A 19,864-nucleotide genomic window follows, 5' to 3' on the forward strand; every position below is an offset into this window, starting at 1 on the left:
TTATTGCAATAGGTAAGTCGTTCATCTTTGCTGGTAGAACAGCCTGCAGAAAAAAGATTGCTAGTGGAGGGTCAGATCATGAGTGTTGTGTGTGTTGAATCAGACTTGCAGAATACAAAACATGCAGACAACTCATCGGACACAGAGATAGAGGATATGATTGCAGAAGGTTTGTAGTTTTTGTTTAAATACCCATTTATTTTTTTTCCCCTTCAGTTCTGTATGTATTACAGAATCCCATCCTGTCTGTACTTCTGGAATTCTTCTCCAGTCTTTACACTGTCTCTAATAGAAACTATTCTCAAATGTTTTTTACTAGCTACACATCATAACAGCAGCTGCTGTGGATGCACACAAATGTCAAGAAACTATGAACTTGTCCTGCTTAGAATCCAATGGTCTCTGGCATTAAGTCGTGAGCTTAATTGAGTTCCCCATGCAGTATCTGACATAATCGTCATAGTGGATTTTTTTAGAACTCGGCAATCAACTGTTCTGGATCTGTTGCACCACTATTACTGTAGATAGCTTTGTGAGTGTTATGAAATGGAAATTAAACCATGGCCTGGCCCAGAAAAGCCAAGTTATTCTTTAACTCACATTTTTTTATAAATTCATCCAAGATTTGAAAGTCTGGAATTTTTCAGCTGTCCCTGGATTTTCTCTTCCACAGCTTGAGCAATTGCGCAGGAGCTGGTTTTAATTTTTTTAAATTTGTCTTAATGCAACTTTTAGTTTCATTCTCTTAAAATAGTTCTTTCCCCTCTTTCATATCAAACTAGCGAGCAGAGTGAGAAGGGACAAATACAGTGTCTGCTAGTGCCACAGGTCTGTATTGGGGAAGTGGCTGGAAAAAGTCAGGACAGCGTGACCTGAGCAGTAGCAATTGTCACCATAGCTGTGCTTCACAGCTTCCCGCTCCAGGCATTGTAAATTGCCACTTAATTAAAAGCATCTGTCCCTCTGATCTCTTCTCACAGGAACTTTCAAGACAGCAACATGATAGCAGTTACTGGCTGTGGTTTCTGCCGTGAATGGTACTGAAGTGCAATAGGGCAGTTGGCTGTATCCATTGTGTATCTCAGCAAAAAATTAGCTCAAAATTCAGTCTTTTAGATTATTAGATTCTGATACATTATTTTTTACCACAGAGATTTATATCCGGTACTGCTTATGAGCATATTGGGTCAGACCCGAGTCAAGGATTGCAGACAAGGTAAAAAGCTTGCCTTAAAAAGCATTACAAATTCAAAAAGAGTATTTGTTGGTAGTGAAATCAGGTAAATACGGTTGGAATTTTTGCTTAAGGCTGATTCAGTTTACCAGTCAGGCAATATGTATCTCTTATATATGTCTTAAAGTTAAGAGTATATTTTTACTTGTAGCACTGATTTTTAGTAGGAACTGGTTTAGCTTGGAAGCACATTACGGAAAGGAAGTATCAGTGGGTTGCAGTCCTCCTGTGTGTTGATGCAACAACACCTGTGCAAAGTCGTCAGGAGCTGTGGAAACTGTGCCTGAAAAATGAAACATAAACCAGAATTTCCTAAATTGTGGCTGATTATATGAGTGCATTTACTAGTATATCTCATAGTCCAGAGCTCTTCCTAAATTTGCAGTAACAGCCTAGTTTAGGCAGTGGCAGATACTCAAAGTGCTTTGCTTTGTAACTGTAACTTTTGATTATTTTGTAATTAAGTTGTCTACAAAGAAAAGTAAAGAAACAATTTTTACGGAGTCCATTTCTTAAATATATTAAACAATATTCTACTGTAAAATAATTTGAGGCCCATACCTTATTCTTCACAAGCCTTCACATAGGCATGGCAGACTAAATTTTAGAAGGCAAGCATCTGGCATATTAAATAGTGGAGGCTTGCAGTGTGACTGGAAGTTTTCTAAATCCTTGTTTCATTTAACTTAAAATTACTGTTGGGTTTTTTTGGTATCATCTCCCAGTGAGGGCTTCAATTTAACCAGTTCTTTGAGAGGGAAGCCCATGAAAGCATCAAGTACAAGAGGCTTTTAAAGAAAAACAAAAAAGTGATCTGGTAAATTGTATTACTTGTTTGACATTTATAGCACAATGGAGTTACACTACTTTTCTACACACAATATGAGACTTGTAAATCTTTTAGCTCTTGACTGTGCTTAGTAAATTGCTATTAAATAAACTTGCTTTCTTGATCAGGAGTACAGCTTTTTTTTAATACCTGGTTTAGCCCAATATATTTCAAACAGAAGAAACTTTTTGCTGTCTGGCATATCTTATAGAATATTTGAAGCTTTGTTTGTAATAGTCATTTTGGCCTTAATTTGTTACAATAGATCTTAACTCAGTTTTGTTTTCAATAGCATTCCCTAAGAACTTTTCAGTAGTAACAGTGTTGCTTCTCAGATTTAAAACAGCTTGTCTGTTCTATAGAATTATTCAAACATACACATTTTTGGTTTTAGTTATTGTTCCTGACAGCTGGTGTTAAGTAGCTGCAAATTGTGTACTTAAACCTATTAGATGAGCTAGTGGGAAACATCCAGGACTGAAACACATCCACATATGCAGAGGCTGAGCAAAGGAGATTTTCTGATACTGAACCAGGGTATGATTGTGAATATGGTAGAAGCACCTAATCTGCAAAAGAAAAGACTCTAAGGATCAATTTACTCTTCAATCTGTTGTCACTTTTCTCCATATAGTATGACCTGCATTGGGTGTGAGGAGGGTTTGGCTTTTTCAGAGTGATTTATTTGAAGGATGCATCTCTGATATTTAACGTTAGTTGCAAGGTTGGTCAGATTTGGTATGTTTCCAATTTCCAGTTTTTACTTCCTGTGTGATACCAACTTATTATGCTGGAGACTTGCAACATGGTAGTTTTCAGTTATGTCTTTGAGTCTTGATACATCAGATTTGTTATTCCAATACCTTTTCCAGTATTTTCAGCTCTTTGCTGCATTAGTGCTTTTTTGTTACCTTGTCAGTGCAATAGTTAGTGCTTGCAAGCAGATCAGTGAGTTAACATCACTATAACAGACTTTTACAAATTCATAGTTAAAATTTTTCAATTAAACTTTGATACCTGCATTTGCATTAGCTGGCATCAGAGCCTAACAGAGTTTAGAGCAAAAAGCTGGTTTGCAATTTTTGCAACTAATTATGTAAAATTACAAGTACAAGCGCAAAAGGTGAATAGCAAGAGGCAAAGTATATGAAACAGTGACTCAGGTAAATTAGAAATGTGAGAGAAATGTATGTTTGTTTAGTCCTCTGAATTTTTGAGCAATATATTTTGTCCATGATCACAGCCATGTGGCATGCAGTTCTTTTACTTAACCCAGATGACCACAAAACATGATGTTTCGGTTTGTGCCAGTTTCACTGCTTTGCTCCTGATGATGGGTTTCACAGATGGTGCATGGGGATAAGGGTTGGGGTTTTTTTTTCTGTGCCACAAGTCAAGTTGATTTGCGAATACTCTAAACTGTGTACAAACCATGCCATAGCCATGAAATACGCTTCCAGCAGAAGAAAGCATAGACATTCAGCATGTGATGTGTGTGCTGCCTTGTTGCCTTGTACTGCTGCCTTTTGAGCTTTCCTGTTTTTTATTTCACTGATATTTCTCTCAGCTGGTGTTTGAGGAGTTCTTAAGGAGCAGGAAAAGTGCCGCCTCATCTCACCAGTAACAGAAAAATACCGTATAACAGCAGGCTGTAAATCAGTAGATGCCATAATCCTTTTCTTTCACATATGCAGCTTATCTTTCTCATAGATGAGATTCAATGTTTTGCTTGTTTTCACAAGTCCCTTTGGTTGAAGCAGTTGCTTATTCAAACAATTTTAAAAGGTTAATGCATTATGTCATTACAGGAGAGAGTGAATTTAGGCTGTGGAATGCTCAGTTCTCTTAATGAACTCTTTATAAGCAATTCCTGAGGACTGTAACACTTCTTTTTAATTGTTTACTATGTTTAAGGGCAGACTTGCTCATGGATGGCTTGAAATTTAACAAAGCTGATTATGTTCATTGAATAACTTAATTGCAGTTTCAGTAAGGTTCAGTTTACTCAAGGTCTTTTCTGTAGCGAATGAAAGCTATGACTTGCTTAGCTTTGCATAATTTTATGTTAATCTAAGTATTTAATTAAATGTGTTAGATATTTGAAAAATCATCTACCCACCTGCTTGAGATGAGAAATTTGAATATAATTTTGTGTAATTGAAACTGACTTCTTTATGCATTCTTTCTTTAGAGGGGCTGGATGAAATAGAAAATGATCTTCTGAAGTGTGAATTTTGTGGAAAAATGGGGTATTCTAATAAATTTCTACGGTCAAAAAGATTCTGCTCCACATCCTGTGCCAAAAGGTACTCTGTCTAGTTACTGCTTATCATCGTCTGGTTAATGGAATAGCACCTAAGTAGTGTCTGATGTTGAAAAACAAAGAAACAGTAAAACATGACTGCCTTCTACCCAGATTTGCAGAGTATATGGGTACAAAGAGAATTACAGTAAAATTGCGGACCTTTTTGCAGACGGTGCCATGAATGCTATTGGGCTTATAGGTAGGTGATGGGTATCATGGAAGAGAAATCCATTAAAGGTTGCTAAGGTTTTGGAAACTGATGCAGAAATTTGTGGGCCCCGAATCATTATGTTTGTCTTATTCCTGTTGTGTTCCCCTTGATGTTGGGCAATGTCACAGAAAGAACGCTGGGCTAGATGGGCTTTCTTACAGTTTTGTGTGATGGTAGGCAAAAAAACCAACTGCATTTATCTTCTCTTGGCATAATGGAAATGCTACATAGACAAAAAATGTTCTTAAATGTTTTTAGTAATAGTGTAAAAATTCTTTACTTGCATAGAGTAAAATAGAAATATTCATAAACATAAATAATTGTTTGTAAAGCTTCTCCTTTCTTGAAAATAATGCCATTCCCTTGTACATGTGGTTAGCAGAGGAAATTGGCTGGTTGCCATTTCTGTTTGGGTTTAGTATGCTACTTTTATTTTCTTTTGGTTAAGAGAAATAAGAATTCATAGTCAACATCTGAATGTAAAATCTTCCATCATTACAGCTGGAAAATTGGTATTTAATCCCAGATGTTTTAGAAGGGGGAAATAGTTTCCCATTTCTAATCACCACTTAGTTATTTTTTTGCATCAGTGTGCCTAGAAACCACCTTTCTCTTACATATCATACTTCTTTAATCCCCCATGTGAGACATTGCCATTTTAAAGTAGCGGGAATGTATATTTTTGATTTGGTACTTGTTGGGACACTACCAGTGAAATAATGTTAAGAAGGGGGTTGTCCCCTTAATCTTAGAACGGGATTTTTGCCTCCGTCCTCTTTGACTGGGTATCAGCTAGGCAGAGAAAATGGAAGTAAAAGATACAATGCGACTTTAAGCTTTTAACAGACATTTCAGAGAAGTGGGACTGGGCTACGTAATAAAATACAGAAGTATTTCTATCATGGAAAATGTTTAAGAATGGGAAAGACAGACATTTTCCAGGGATGATCTAGAGGTACTTGATCTTGCTTCAAGACAAGAAGTCTGAGTAAATAGCCTTTGAGGTACCTTTCTCTTGTATTTCTGTGACAGCTGTTGTTGTCTCATTAGGCAGACTTCTGCAACACTGGAATTTTAGGGTTACTTGATTGAATTCAGTCCAAAAGACTATTAGTGCATTATCAAATATATCTTACTTCTTTAGGCACAGCCTTAGTTGCACTAAGAAGTTTGGGCTGTTTACATCAGACAAGACCAGTCGCTGGAATCGGAAATCAGATAGCCAAAGCCTTGGGCGACGCGGGCGTCGACCGAGCGGCCCTGATGGGGCATCACGAGATCATTTTCTTAGACAGGTCTGTGGAATATTTGCTTAAAACTATGGCATTCTTTTGGGAATTACAAATAAAATATAATACTGTAGTGTATTTGTACTACATTTTCCAGCTTCCAATTACTTATCCATCTGCAGAAGAAGATGTGGCTTCTCATGAAGATGCTGTTCCAGCTGCCATGACCACCCGTCTGCGAAGACAGAGTGAAAGGGAGAGAGAACGTGAACTTAGGGAACTAAGAATTCGGAAAATGCCAGAGAGCATTGACTTGTTACCAGTGGTGCAAGCTGACCCATCAGTATGGACTGTTGATGAAGTTTGGGCCTTTATACGTTCTTTGCCTGGTATGTAACGTGCGGTAACTTGTTCCTTTTGTTTTTTTAACGGTAAAGTTCCTTGCTTTTTAGCATCAGTGTGCTGATGAGGTGGTGTGGTAACAGCAGTAGTGTCTTCAGTTACTGATAGAAACTGCAATGTGATTTGTTTCCTCTTGCTTGTTCCTTCAGCACAAATCCCGTGTTGATAGAACTAGTCCCACTTTGGCTGTTGCATCCCAGCTGATGGAGATTAGAGCTGTTCCTTCAGTCTGACTTCTCTCAAGAGGTCAGTAGAGAGATGAGACACACTTCCTCCCTTTCCTCCCTTTTACACTTCTTTCTTCTCTTGCCTCCTTGCTGCTTATTCAGTAGAAAAAGCAAGGGGAGAGTTATTTCCCTTAATACAACTGAAAAATTTGAAAGACCTATCCTGATACAAGTCATTAAAAAAGAATAAGCAAGCTTCTTCATTGAAGTTAAACTTTGTTTTGCATTGCTTTGCTCAGTAACTGAAATGCAGAGAGCTTCTGCTTACAGACCCTGCATACTGGTAAACACGGTGTTCTCAGAAAAAAATAATCTTGCTGCTTCTTATTTACAAACCTTTTCTTTAGTTCAATATTCACAGTTACCTTCATCATCTTCAGGTTTTTTGACATTTATTTATCATTTCATAACTATCGTAAGCTTTAAAGTTTCACTCTCCGCTCTTTCCCAAGGATGCCATTCTATCTGATCAGATACTGTAATCCTTCCAGGTAACAAGGCAGTTCTACCTAACAGCAGTCATACAAGAGTTACCCATGTAACTCATATGTCAAAACACTGAAACCAAGGTTAAGTTTGTTCCTAATTTTCTACTTTTTCTGGAATGCTAAACCATTTTTCTGTGTATCCCATTAGGCTAATAACCCACAGGGAATAGATTTCATTGCCAAGTTATACGCATAGGTTATGACAGATAATCTTTTATAAAGTAGGTCAGGCAAAGAATTGAGTAAGGGATGTCTTAAATCAGCAAAAGTCATCCTTTTGAAGTACCTTTCTTCTGATAGTTTATAAATTGCAATTAAGTTATATCATCTGCTTCTGAGAAGCTGCAGCGATATCTGTAAAAACAAGCAAAGTTCCTTAGGTTTAAGACATGGTCATCTGTTTCTGTATTTCATCTGTGTTACTGGAATGTAACTATATGACTGCTGTTCTGAGTTACTATTTTTATAGCTTTGAGGCTGTAGTTAATTCAATAACTTCCTGATGCTGAGTTCTGTAAAGGACTAAACGATAATTCTGTCCTAGAAAACTTAAAGTGCCATATAAACACAATTCACTTGCAAGTATGAAAACAAAAATATTATTCTTAAAATGTGGTTTCTGTTTTGAAACCATTACGTTCAGACTATTTCACGAGCTCCTGGATCTGGGATTTTTTTCGTATTCTATAAACAATGTAATCTTTAATTTTAAACAGACTTTATATTTCTCTGTATTTAATGAAAATTTGTTATAGTTACTCTCATTCATACTAAGGCCTAGTTTCTCAAATAGTTTTTTTTAAAAAAAGTTCAATAGGTATTTAAAATTATATTTACAACCTACCAGAATTTTTGTTGTTACATAGCTATGTTCATGTTTTTTGTCAATATTGGGCTTTATTCTGTTTGATATATTCTCAAGCTGCTCTCTTGAAAAAATATTTTTTCATATGCTGTCAGAGTTGAATAACACAAAAAATAATTGACTTCCGTTACGCTGTTTTGCAATATCTACTTGGTGCAGCACATCCAGACCATGTTGTAGGAGACGGTGATCTGTCAGCTTTTCATAAACATCAGGGACACCTGTTTTGATTTACAGCTTTTTGCACAGAGCCTGTAGCTGAGATCTAACTGTGGAGTCAAGTTAGACGGATTGATGACAAGTTAGATGACAAAGTCCTTGTCAGCTTTTCCTGAATTCCTTTGAAGGCTTTTGGAGAAATGAAGATAGTAGGACATTCCTATTGTTTGTTACTTCTGGGGGGAAGAGACAGCAACAGTTTAAGTCCCAGCAGAGTTGTTCCTCTTTTCTTTATTCAGTTGCAACGTTAGTTGTCATTCACCCACTTCCCACCCTTGTTTTAGCTAAGTTATTGCACAACAACCAATTGCAAAAGTGCTTAAGAGAGTACCCAAATATACTTGTTTGAGGGAACTGAAATATATTCAACTTTCATCCTTTGCTTTTCCAAAATGACTTTGAGAAAAGGTATTTTTGGAGAAGTTGCATGGAAATGTTTCATGTCCTACTTAAAGAAAACAACCAGCAATTACCTATTTTAACAGGACCACTTTTGTTCCTAAATGTAAAAACTTCTCTTGATCTCTCACATTATTTGTAGATGCTGTGGTCTGACAATCACCATGGTCAGGTCTCAGGTCAGATGTACAGTGATGCCTTTCACAGAATGACTTAGTACTTGATTTACAGATGTTTTGTCTGTTGTCAACATGTAAATAAGAACCTTTATGATGACGTTAGATCCTCCTGAGAATGGTCAGTTGTCTTAAGATTTTTCTTCATGTTACTGACAGCTTTGTCTTCACTTGGTACTGGAATTGTAAGCACCGTTCCAGGAGCTCTCTGACAACTCTGAGCCCCTGAAGAATGTTCTCGTCTTGATTGCGGTACAGTTTGTAGCTGGGCTGTGCTACTACATCACTTTACCAGAAGTATTAAAAGTAAATGTTATGGAACATGCACAAGCACTAAAACATTTTAATGACTTTAGTGGCTATATAAATACTGGTTTTAACAAACTGATTTTTCTTTTTCTCCGAAAGATACCACTCTTAATTACTTGTTACAATAAATAATGCCCAAGAACTTGGCGTTGTTTTAAATGCTATGGAAAATAGTCCTTTGTTCAAATTAAAAGTTACCCAACTGCTACAGAGCAACTGTTTTACTTTTGGGATTGTAGTTTATACAGTTGTAGCCTAAACTACAGAGGTTGAGAGGTGTAGCCAGAGACTACAATAACATTCCATAGTAAGACCTTTCTCTTTTCAAATTATCTTTTATTTTTTCCCTTTCCTTAATAAAGTGGCAGGTAATTGTTGTGTGCAGTTTGTTTAACAAATCATTAGGGAAAAAAAATCGTGCTTTATTCTTTGTGAAAAGCTAACCTTTTCCAACCTTGAATGTTACAACCACTACACAGTAATAATCCAAACTAATTAAGGTTTGGATGTTGATATTTCCTTCCATGTTTCCTTTCTCTTTGTCTCTTACACATTTATAAATCCATCAGGAAATTAGACTCGTCTTTATAGAATTTAAATCTGAACACACAAGAGGACATGAAATTAGTCAGTTGCTCTCATCTGGGTGGAAAAGGAGTTCTTCACAGTATTTTCATATCTCTGTAATAATGTACTTTTAGAACAGGGGAAAATACAAAAATGCCAAAAAATAGGCTTGACTGAGGAATAATTGAATGCAGGAATGGAAAGTGGAGCACAAGTTACAGTGTGTCTGAAAGGCTGTGGGACAGATGGAGAGACCACTGGATTGAGAACATAAATGTATTAAAAAATTACAAAAAACGTAGCCATGGGGAAAGAAGCTTCAAATAGACAACTGGCAATGAGTGCTCTTACTCATCTTGTTAGAAGACATTTGTCCATGTAACAGGACTGCCGTACAGCCAGGCATAACTGACCGTTTCTGCTTAACAGATGTCCAGAACATCTTTTGAGGAACCTTTTGTTTCCACAGTGTTCTTCAGTTACTTGGGACAGTCCAACCCATGAAGAGTCATTTTGTTCTTATGTTGTAGGCGTCCATAACCCACGTTATTTCATGTTCAGAAAAAGAGTTTATAATTTAAAAAAAAATAAAATCCAGCTATTTTAAAGTTGCACTTATGAAGTGAATTATGCTGTGTATAGCATATTCACTCAACTGATGATAAATGTCTTTGTGAGATAGTTATGCTAAAGCCCATAAATCAAAATTCTGTTTGCTTAACCCAGTGGTGGTAACATACAGATGGAAGTAACACCTTTTGGAAATTGTAGTTATGTGAATTTTCTCACTGAGCTGTACCTAGCAGTATAACATGCATATATTTTTATCGCCGGAAAGGACCCACTTGAATTATGCGCTCTCTTGATTGCTATTTCAGTGATATTTTGCAAGTCTCTTCCAATTATGAGGTCATGGCTGTTGTTCCTTGTATTGAAATGAGAAAGCTGTCTTTGCTAGGACTTGAAATTTCCAGTGAGTAATTCTCCAATAATTACAGTGTAATTAGAGGCCATATAAAAATTACTTTCAGATTATCTCAGAAGTTCCCATTGTAATATTGAACTGTTGCATATACCTTAGGTTCTACAAGCTAAAGGGACGAGCATTAGAAATTGTGTCGCTGAAAAGCTCTAGCGTGGACAGTCACAGCATCTAAGAATGCACGTTTCTAACCCAATAATTCTTTTTTCTGTTGCCTTGTAGGTTGTCAAGATATTGCGGATGAATTTAGAGCACAAGAAATAGATGGGCAAGCTCTCCTCTTGTTGAAGGAGGATCACCTTATGAGTGCAATGAATATTAAGCTTGGACCTGCATTGAAGATCTGTGCACGTATCAATTCATTGAAAGAATCCTAGGGGGGGAACGTGAAGGTTTAAACAACAGTTTCTCAGTGACAGAACCAACAGTAATATGCCAACATCTTCCCTGTGGCATGAGAGTTACTGTGATGTTTTGTTAAATATATGGGGGTTTCCCCACATAAAGACTTAAAAATGTTCCTTTGATTATACCAGGTAGTCCTCTGTAGTTTCCACAATTCATAAGTTCATGGTAAAGTCTGAATAATACTTTGAGTTGAAGTGGGAGTTCATGGAAAAACATGAAGTGAAATATGCTGTGATAGGCTAAATATTCCCCAACATGTACTTTCTTATAAGTTTAACATCCCAGCACCCAACCCAGTCTAAACACCATTTAAATTGTGTTGCTGTATTCTGAACGATTTTTCCCACATACAGCAGTTTTTGGACTGAAATAACAGAAGTGTCCACGGACCCTGTGGAAGCACTAATAACAGTAAAATGCTATGCATTTAGTTGTGCTGTCTGAGTTTCTTTTAGTCCTGAGCAAATTGTTTGTAAGGGGTAGGTTGGCAGCTGGTTTTCCTTGTGTAGGCTTACCCTCATCTCTGCCACTGTAGTATTTTCTTGAAGTCTGGAAATACTATAAACCATGTAGATGTCTTGTCAAAATCCTCCTCATCAGGCTACTGAAATGCAATGGCATGACACTCTTGCCAGAGGTAACTGAAGCACATGTTACTTTACTCTTTGTATGCTGCTATGCACTGAGAGGGCATTAAGATGTTAGGTTTGTCGTTTCGCATGCTGCTAGTTAAACTAGACCAGCAGTTCTCAAATGGGGGTTCAGAGTGGATCCTGGGAAGGTGTGAGAACACTCGGGGTTCAGGTTCCCAAATGCCTAGGCATGAGGGGCTGAAAACTGCGGCCAGAACTAGCTCACATTGAGACAAGCAGACTTTAAAGACTGGAGGTAGAGAAGGGATAGCATAGCTCAGATGCTCTTTTTCTTAATACCTCTTGTAACTTGTCTTTCCCTGTAGCGCATTCCCATTGTCTCACTGGAAGCTTCCAAGCACCTTTTACTTGTCCACTGGCCAGCATGAGCTGGGCTTGCAGTAGTCTGAGGAAGGAGCACAGTGAGTTGCTCGATGAAGTCCCTTCAGAGCTCGGTGTAGGAGCAGCTGCTGCTGCAGTGAGGGACCCTGGAGCTGCGGGTCGGCAGGAGGAGTGCCACTGCTAGGTAACTCTGGGTGAAATCTCTAGGGGCCTGCCTTGTCCCTCTGGCAGGAGATTTTGACTTGGATGCTGCAAGCCCACTTGGTGGACTTTAGTCTCCCTCAGTCTTCCCTCTCTCGCACTCTGTGTGGAACAAAGATGTGTTTCCCCAGTTACTGACGCTCTCGGAAGCTGCCTGGGCTCGGAGGCAGAAGCACCTTCTCAGCCTTTGCTTCCCCGTCACCTGGGTACAGATGTTCACGAATGTGTTTTGTACCTTCTGTTCCCTCCCTCTTGCAGCTCCGCTCCCCTTATGTACAGGCCTAGATCCCTAAGCTCTTGTATAGGGAAAGAAGGGCATGTGTGCTGATAGAGTTGTTGTGTATATTTGAATTAAATATGTGTATGTGTCTGCAAATAATGTATTTTGTATTTTATGCAAATGAATGCATAATAAATGATTGTGTAGGGAGATAGTCTGGGGGGCTGTAAAGCATTCCTGAAGAGGAACTGATCTACAGTTTGAGAACTGCTGACCTAGATCAAAAGGAGTTAATGCACATACACTGGCTGAAAGGAAGGTTTATGACAGGTAGATTAATATGTATATTATTTAACTGATGACCTTAAAGAGTAAATTTAGATTACAGAAAAAATCTGTGCTTCATTTTCCTTTAGACTATTGCTTTGTTTCTACTAACAGACTTTCTACTGTTATCTTCCAGAGATCAATGTTAGAATCATTGTTTTTAATTATAACTGTTTAAGCTTACTAATAGCAGATGTTAATAATATTTTTATTAACCACTGAAGCTCCGAGTTAGGACAACCCGTTGCTGTTACGTGCTGGTATGTGGTGAGGGCCCTTATCCAAATGGCACCAAAGGCTTTAGATAATTAATTGATGTCTGGGTTTATTTTGGAGGGAAGTTGCTAAGCACTTTCTAATTTGTTTTTTCTCTCTTCAGTTACTGTTGTAAAATAAACTTCTTAGTTGAAGGTTCAACGTTTGGCAATGTTCATCTGAAAGATGGTCAAATGATGGAGACAGTAGGTTCCCATTTGTAGCATTTCTGTAAGATACACCTGTAGCATATCTGTAACATATGTTCTAAAGTATACATTCTGTTTTGATGAGCTAATTGAAGACTAAAGATATCTTAGATATTTATCCTTTGGCTTTTGTCTTAAAGTTTTATTATTTTTATACGAAAATTTCACGCTAATTTTTAATCTGTCTTCTGATTGTACTGTTCTTTGGCAATGTAAAAAGTAGGTATGCATAAATGTGATTTGATAATGGCTTAAGGCGTATTTGAAAATGTGGACTTACAAGTCTTATTTAGACCTGCAGTTAATCACAGTGTTGTTACATGCATCAGAATTTCATGGCTGTTTGAATTTTGCTTTATTAGACAGCTTTCAGGAGACCTTCTACAGCTAGCGTTGATATACACACCTCAGACGTAACCACTGACAGATGCCAGAAGCTCAGGGTAGACCTGATTAATGCACGTCTGTTCTGGTTCTTCTGGTACGCTACGTTTTCTGTGGTTTTGGGGGAGCCGCAGATAGTGAGTTATGCTTTGAATATTCATGAATGCAGCAACTAAGAATGTGGGCCTTATGTATATTGAAATGCTTTTTTCTCCTTCACTGGTTTTGGCATTAAGCAGGAGCTTAAAAGCAGACACAGCTATACTACCCTATACTGATAGAAATGCATGTGTATTGGAGTGTTTGCCAGTATAGCTGTGTCAGTAAAATCGATTTAAAAAAAAAAAAAGATCACACCTGTATGTGAAAATGGGCTGGAAAACTTCCAAGTGGGACTGAAGTCTACTTCAGAAGCTTTTGAATTTACTCAGAAAAGCAATATAATACTGAGAGTAGTATTCCTCCAGAACCATTTTGCATACCAATCATTTGTTTCTGTTCAGATCAGTGAGGTTTTCCAAGGCTCATACTACTATTTCCCATGGCTTTCCCCACAAATTAAGCTAGAACCTCTTGCAAAAAAAGGAAGCATTGCAGATTTTAACTGACTATTGTTTTAACACTTGTTCCCACTAGATGTGTCTACAGGAAATCCTTTTCATTAGCTTTATTTCCTGGGGTTTTGTTTTCTGTATTCAGACTGCTGCTGTTGTGGGCTACCTGTCATGGTAATCCCTGCAATATTTCAGTTCCTTCTGAATATTCTGAAAGGAATACAGGACCTTAGCTTAAGAGGGAATTATGTTGGATGGCTTTTTCCCTTCCTTTTTCTCCACTAGTCTCCATCCTACCTTACTCCTTAATGCAAGCTGCAGCATTAGCTCAGGGCAAAACCCTTTTGCAGAGCACTGGGCTGAATGTGACTGTCGAGGCTTCTTCCAATAGCATTACAACTATTACACTTGTCTCTGCTACAGGGTTTATTTGGGGTTTTAAAGAAATGCACCTGAATGGTCAAAATGGGTATGCAGACTCCGCTGCTTAATCTGGCTCATAGCACTCGGTATGTGGTGCTTTTCAGCGAGGAAGCCCAGCCACCTCCGCTGACTGAAATGCTCTGGGAGCTCTAAGGCTGCTCCTGGTTCAAAAACAAGCATTGCTGGCAAAGTGCTAACTTCTCCCAGCCACCCCGTATTGCCTCACATTTGGCACATTCGTAAAGCCTTTATCACCTTGCTTATATAAAGAATAAAAAATAACCATCTTGTCAAGTTAAACTGCCAGTTGTCTTGGATCACCAGAGAATGTTTGAAGGGTTTTTAAACAGACTGCATTGTAAATCCATTCATTAACCATTAATCCATCCTATTTTATTCCAGAAATTAAGTTCTTGACGGAGGGTAAAACCTTTGCTAGATCTGTGTCAATGAGGTATCAAATAGAAAGTGTATGTCCTGCAAGCATCTATTACCTCATTTCTTTCCTGTGAAAACAGCCTTTTCCCTGCTAACTTCTTTTTGGACAATTCACAAGTGGGAATCCAGTCTTTTGCATAGAGCAGATGGAGTCCATCATAACTGCAGATGTGGCAGCAAGAGTAAAGGAACAGGATGGAAACAAGTATTTGAGGTTCATGGTAGCTTTTCCATCACTTCTTTATCTTGGTCTTGGCTGTAGGGAAACGTTCAGGTATAAAACCATTTAACTGTAGTCAGAATGGATGTTTATGTCGTGAGACTTTGCTGGGTGTAGTGTGTCGCTGCCTGGCATACCAGTTAGAGCTAATGCCTATTTCAGATGACTGTTCTCATTTTAAATATCCCAGTCTCAATGCAGAAATTTACAGCTATTTCTTACACATTGGCAAATGTATAGCTCTGAGTGATTGAAGAACTCAATGACAGCTGTGTTGTCAGTCCTGGTTTTGCAAATAATTAGACATCCACGTAATTTATCACATGAGTAGTTCTGATTGTATTGAGACTATTCATATTAAAATTACACATCTGTATAAAAGCTTTCAGGGTTATTTTCTTACCAGTATCGCATAGAATTGTCCTGTTAGCATATATGTAGAAATACAGTTGTCACTTGGTAACCGGACTTTGACTCAGCAGTTGTTCTAGGCTGCAGATAATGACTCTGCAGAAAAATCAATCTAGGATACTTTTTTTAACATTCACCCAAATTACTTTATTAGAGATGGAGAGAAACTTATATTTTAAAGTATGTTGTTTAAAATATAAGTTTCTGTTGAATACTGCATGTAATAGGTGTGAACAGAGCTATAAATGCATAATTCCAATGTAAGGTGTTAATAATTGCTCATAGTGAATTAATTTTTAAGTCATTCTTGCACAGTGAGCTGTAGTTTCAGACGGGAAATACTGTGACAAGAAAGAAATGTAAACTCGTTTAATGCTTAGTTCATTTAAGTTAAGCCTAAATTAAGTTCATTTTAAAGGAATTTTCCTTTAGTCACAAGAATTTGTTTAGACCCTATTGGTTCTATGTAGTTAACATCCACTGGATGGCTTTGCAGATAGTGACGTGTAAAAAAAGAGATGGTGATTATGGTACGGATAAGTGCCTGCTGTGTGGATGCTATGTCTGCTTTTTCAAAAAGCTGTCCCTAACGTAACGGGAGCTGACGGGCAGCCTGTACCCTGCAGTGAGAGCCTGGGGCGCAGGCTGGATGCAGAAGCAGTTAGCCCACATTACCCTGGTCTGTGTGGATCTGGCTGATTTGGTTTTACTATCGTCCTAACTTCGGAGGAGCTCTATCACCTGCCATCTCCTCCTCCATATAGATTTCTAAATGGGCTTTATGCCCTGTTGGGCATCCACTGCGTTGGCTGGAGCATTTTGTGTCCTGCTTGTCCCCTAGGTCTCATGGTCAGTACTTCCACGTGTATTCAAGGCCCCCATCCTCAGCTGCTGTGTAGGTTTGTGTAACCTCTAAGGTAAAACTTACACCTGCTCATTCACATGAAGGGTACTGCGCATTTACTGATCCCTTCAAGCTAAGTGGAAGGAAAAAACACAGTTCAGAGATGTGAATGTGTTTGTAACTGAAGGTACATAGTAAGCTTATAGTCTATTTTTTGTAATTATTGATCTAACTTTCCCAAAGCACAGTTCTGGGAGTCAAGTGTTGTGCATAGATTTCAAGTTAAAAAATTTTAAACTTCTAGCATGTATTAGCTTCCTGCTGAATTATCCAAAATGACTGCGTACAGTAAGAAGCTAAGAAAAAGATCTGAAGAGATTTTTTTCCATCTAGAAAGAATTATGATTTGAGCACAATTGTACATTCATAGAACAGTGATCATAAGTATCATTTCAGTGCAATACGTAACACTTAAGGAGCATTATAATTGTGCGTAAAAAGCACTGTATTGTTACATGGGGGTGTTGAAAGGCTTATAGTATTGTTCATAGGTACTAAATCAGGGCATCCTTGCTGATGATGGGATTAGGCTGGAAGCACAAGTGTAATTGATTTATGAGGCACATCTGCTTCGTGGGTGAAGTCCGGTCAACCTGTGGGAAGACTTGTGTTGTCCTCCACCACCTGGCCGGTGTATCAGCAGCCAGGGTGTTGCCATCCTTTGGCAGCTTTCTGCAAAGTTGGTGCTGGAAAGAACAAGGAGATAATTCTGCACACCCAGCTTCCTTTTCGAGCAGTCTCTGTGTTACAGCATTAGCAAAGCAGTACTGATCAGGAGAGATGTGTGTAAAGAATGAAGGGTTTTGTTAATGAGTGCCAAATACTTCTGTTGAGAGTTGAAAAGATGTAGCATATCTCTTCAAAATCAATGTTGAATTTTAAGGGATTCGTTACACGAGGAAAGTGCAGAAGTTTCTCATAAAGGGTTAACGCTGTATCCGCTGTTACCATTAATATCAAATAATCCTATAAGAATTAAAGACTGTAAAGTATTTGAGTGGTATAAGGCCATTAGCTGCTGGCACAGCACAAGAAGCCGTGTACAGAGGAGATAGATACAGCAATGGTTGTCTGTAGTTCAGATTATTTCAGAAATTTCCTAGTACAGCTTCTCTCCTCTTGCTGTCTGGCAGTGCAGCTGTAACCCTGTTCTGCAGGGCGGCAGCTGATGGTTACACGGCTGGGCTCGGGGTTCACTGTTAGGGCTTCCCAGAAGCACCAGATAATAAGAAAATGCAGAGGAAAAGCCTTAGTCGTTAGGAGGGTAATAGGATAAGGATCACTTCACAACTGGTATCTCCCTCCAGAAAAAGTCAAGGACAAAGGTGGGCTTACAAAGAGCTACTACTACTGTGTTTTAAATAGTTTCTTAGCAGGCTCAGACACCGCAGTGAGATGCTGTGTCAAGACCTGTAATGCCGCTGTTGCCTATTCAGTGGGTGTAGTGACAGCCTGAAGGTTGATCCTGTTTGGCATCTTTCCCCCAAGAGTATGGAAGAACAAATTTCACGGTAATGCGGTGATGTCACATCAGTACATTAATACTTGCCTTGACTGCATGTTGTGGCTTCCCTGTAAAAAATAAAAATTTTCAAAACTTAAAATAGCTTTAGAAGCGCTGCAGTGACTACGGGAACTCTGCCACGTTAGGATAGATGGGGTTGTGCAAACTTTAATTACAGGTTGAGGAGCTGAACCACACTGATAAATAAAATACATCAGCAGCCTTACCCAATTTGTTGCAGTTCTGGTTCTGTATATGTTAATGAGTCGGCAGGGTGAGACTAACCACGAAAAACAGAAGCATCTGAAATGTACTTGAAAATAACTTTGCCTTTATCAGGTGTTAAATGAATTTTAAATTAGGAAATTTCCTTTGCCTGCCAAGTCCGTAGGGGTCAGTTATTTCATGATCTTCTGAAATGCCTGGTGCATTACTGTATTTGAGGTATCTGCTGGTTTTTAAATGGCGTTAGGTTTTGTAAATATTTTGTCAACCCCATTTCAGTGGGTATCCAGTTTATATAAAACCTGAAGACACACTGTGTCAAAAAAATGTGTGTAGACATGGTTTATCCTATAGCATCTGAAGCGCTAAATAACCCGAGTAACAACTGGAGAGAGCAGGGAGTGATTGCTCAAGGTTGTTTGTCAAGTTAACGTTGTATGTGCTTTCCTACTTTTAACATGGAGATAGAATTTCCTCCAATGACATTTTCCAGCATAAAGGATAAAATAATTTGTGGTGCCAAACACTTCCAACAATGTTGCTAAGCATTGCCTCCTCTTATTGCACTAGTTTAAAAATTCAGTTTTTGATCATTTCCTGTCCTTTTGATGGCCTTTTTAACACATTTCCCCCCAACCCTTTTCTACTGCTTAAAAAAGCTCATGTCCTTTTGATTACATCACCGAAACCTCAGAGAAATACACCAGACTGTAGGTGAAAGTAGCACTATGTGGGGTGAAGTAATAAATCAGAATGATAATTGGACTTTGATATATTGCAGAAATGTAAGATAAATATATGATTGAGATGTGATTGTGTATTCTTATGAAGTGATATACTGGAATATTCTTTTATAAGAAATTTTAGCCCACGTAGCATTAAATTCTGCAATTAAATCTATGCCTATAATTGATATGTAATAATGTAAATTATAACCCAAAAATTAAATTTTACAGTTGAAGAGCACACACTGAATTATGTAAAAATAGGATCTTCACTTTGTGAATCATTTTTTGAAAAAGCACTTTCCTATTACCAACTAGCATGTGAATGAATTTTAGATTCTCTCATTTGTTATGATCTGTAGAAGTGAAATTTCTTTAATCTCTCAATGGATAAATTCATCATACAAATGCTAAAACAAAGCACCTTATACTATGCTGCTTAAACTTGCTTGTAATTGCACCTTTTGTTATCTGCAGATTTTTCTTAATGAGTATTCTTGTGTGATACCATTGTTCTCTGTGGGTCTGGGTGAATGATTAACCAACCTACAGCGTCATTTACTTACATAGTTTCTATTTCAGTACAACATTGTATTGTGAGTTCAGTGCTTCAGAAATAAATGCTACTTCCATTTGTCTGCCTTGGTTGCGTATCATTTATTTCTCTTCTACAAAAATAAATCAAGACCTTCATAAAACAGTCAGAATTTGAAAATTAAGAGAGCATTTTTGCTAGAAACCTGAAAAATTCTTCCCCTGCTGAAGTTGTCCCACTTCAAATTTGAACTGTTTTAATTTTAAGGTAATTTTGTCTTCAAAATAAATTATATTTTAATTTAAGCCATTCTTTAACCTTGGGTATGTATTTTAAGTATAGCAACTAACCTTGTTGCTTCTTTCTCCGACTTATTTATTTTTTAATATGTACATACATACATTAGAGGAGCAGTAGCAAAGAAATAATGAAACATCACCACCTTCCCTGTAGTTGTGGAAGTTTCACATCTTGCACTATTTTTGTACTACCTAAGCAAAGTTTG

General features: G+C 37.9%; 1 protein-coding gene across 6 annotated transcripts in view; it reads left to right on the top strand.

Annotated features, from left to right (window-relative positions):
• PHC3 (polyhomeotic homolog 3) overlaps positions 1 to 19,462 on the top strand; it is a 40,804-nt gene extending 21,342 nt beyond the window's left edge. For 4 of the 6 annotated variants that reach the window (XM_055817569.1, XM_055817567.1, XM_055817570.1 and 1 more), the window contains 5 exons: positions 13 to 169; positions 4,255 to 4,369; positions 5,724 to 5,874; positions 5,966 to 6,197; positions 10,665 to 19,462. In XM_055817569.1, the coding sequence (XP_055673544.1) occupies positions 13 to 169; positions 4,255 to 4,369; positions 5,724 to 5,874; positions 5,966 to 6,197; positions 10,665 to 10,819 (810 nt within the window). In that variant the 3' untranslated portion in view covers positions 10,820 to 19,462. Of the gene's footprint in view, positions 1 to 12; positions 170 to 4,254; positions 4,370 to 5,723; positions 5,875 to 5,965; positions 6,198 to 6,359; positions 6,457 to 10,664 lie in introns of those variants that run through there. The other 2 variants (XR_008749478.1, XM_055817571.1) reach the window with 2 other exon arrangements.
• The last annotated feature ends 402 nt before the right edge of the window (positions 19,463 to 19,864 follow it).

This window comes from Falco peregrinus, chromosome 12 (assembly GCF_023634155.1).
Source record: "Falco peregrinus isolate bFalPer1 chromosome 12, bFalPer1.pri, whole genome shotgun sequence".
In the NCBI taxonomy this organism is placed as follows: Eukaryota; Metazoa; Chordata; class Aves; order Falconiformes; family Falconidae; genus Falco; species Falco peregrinus.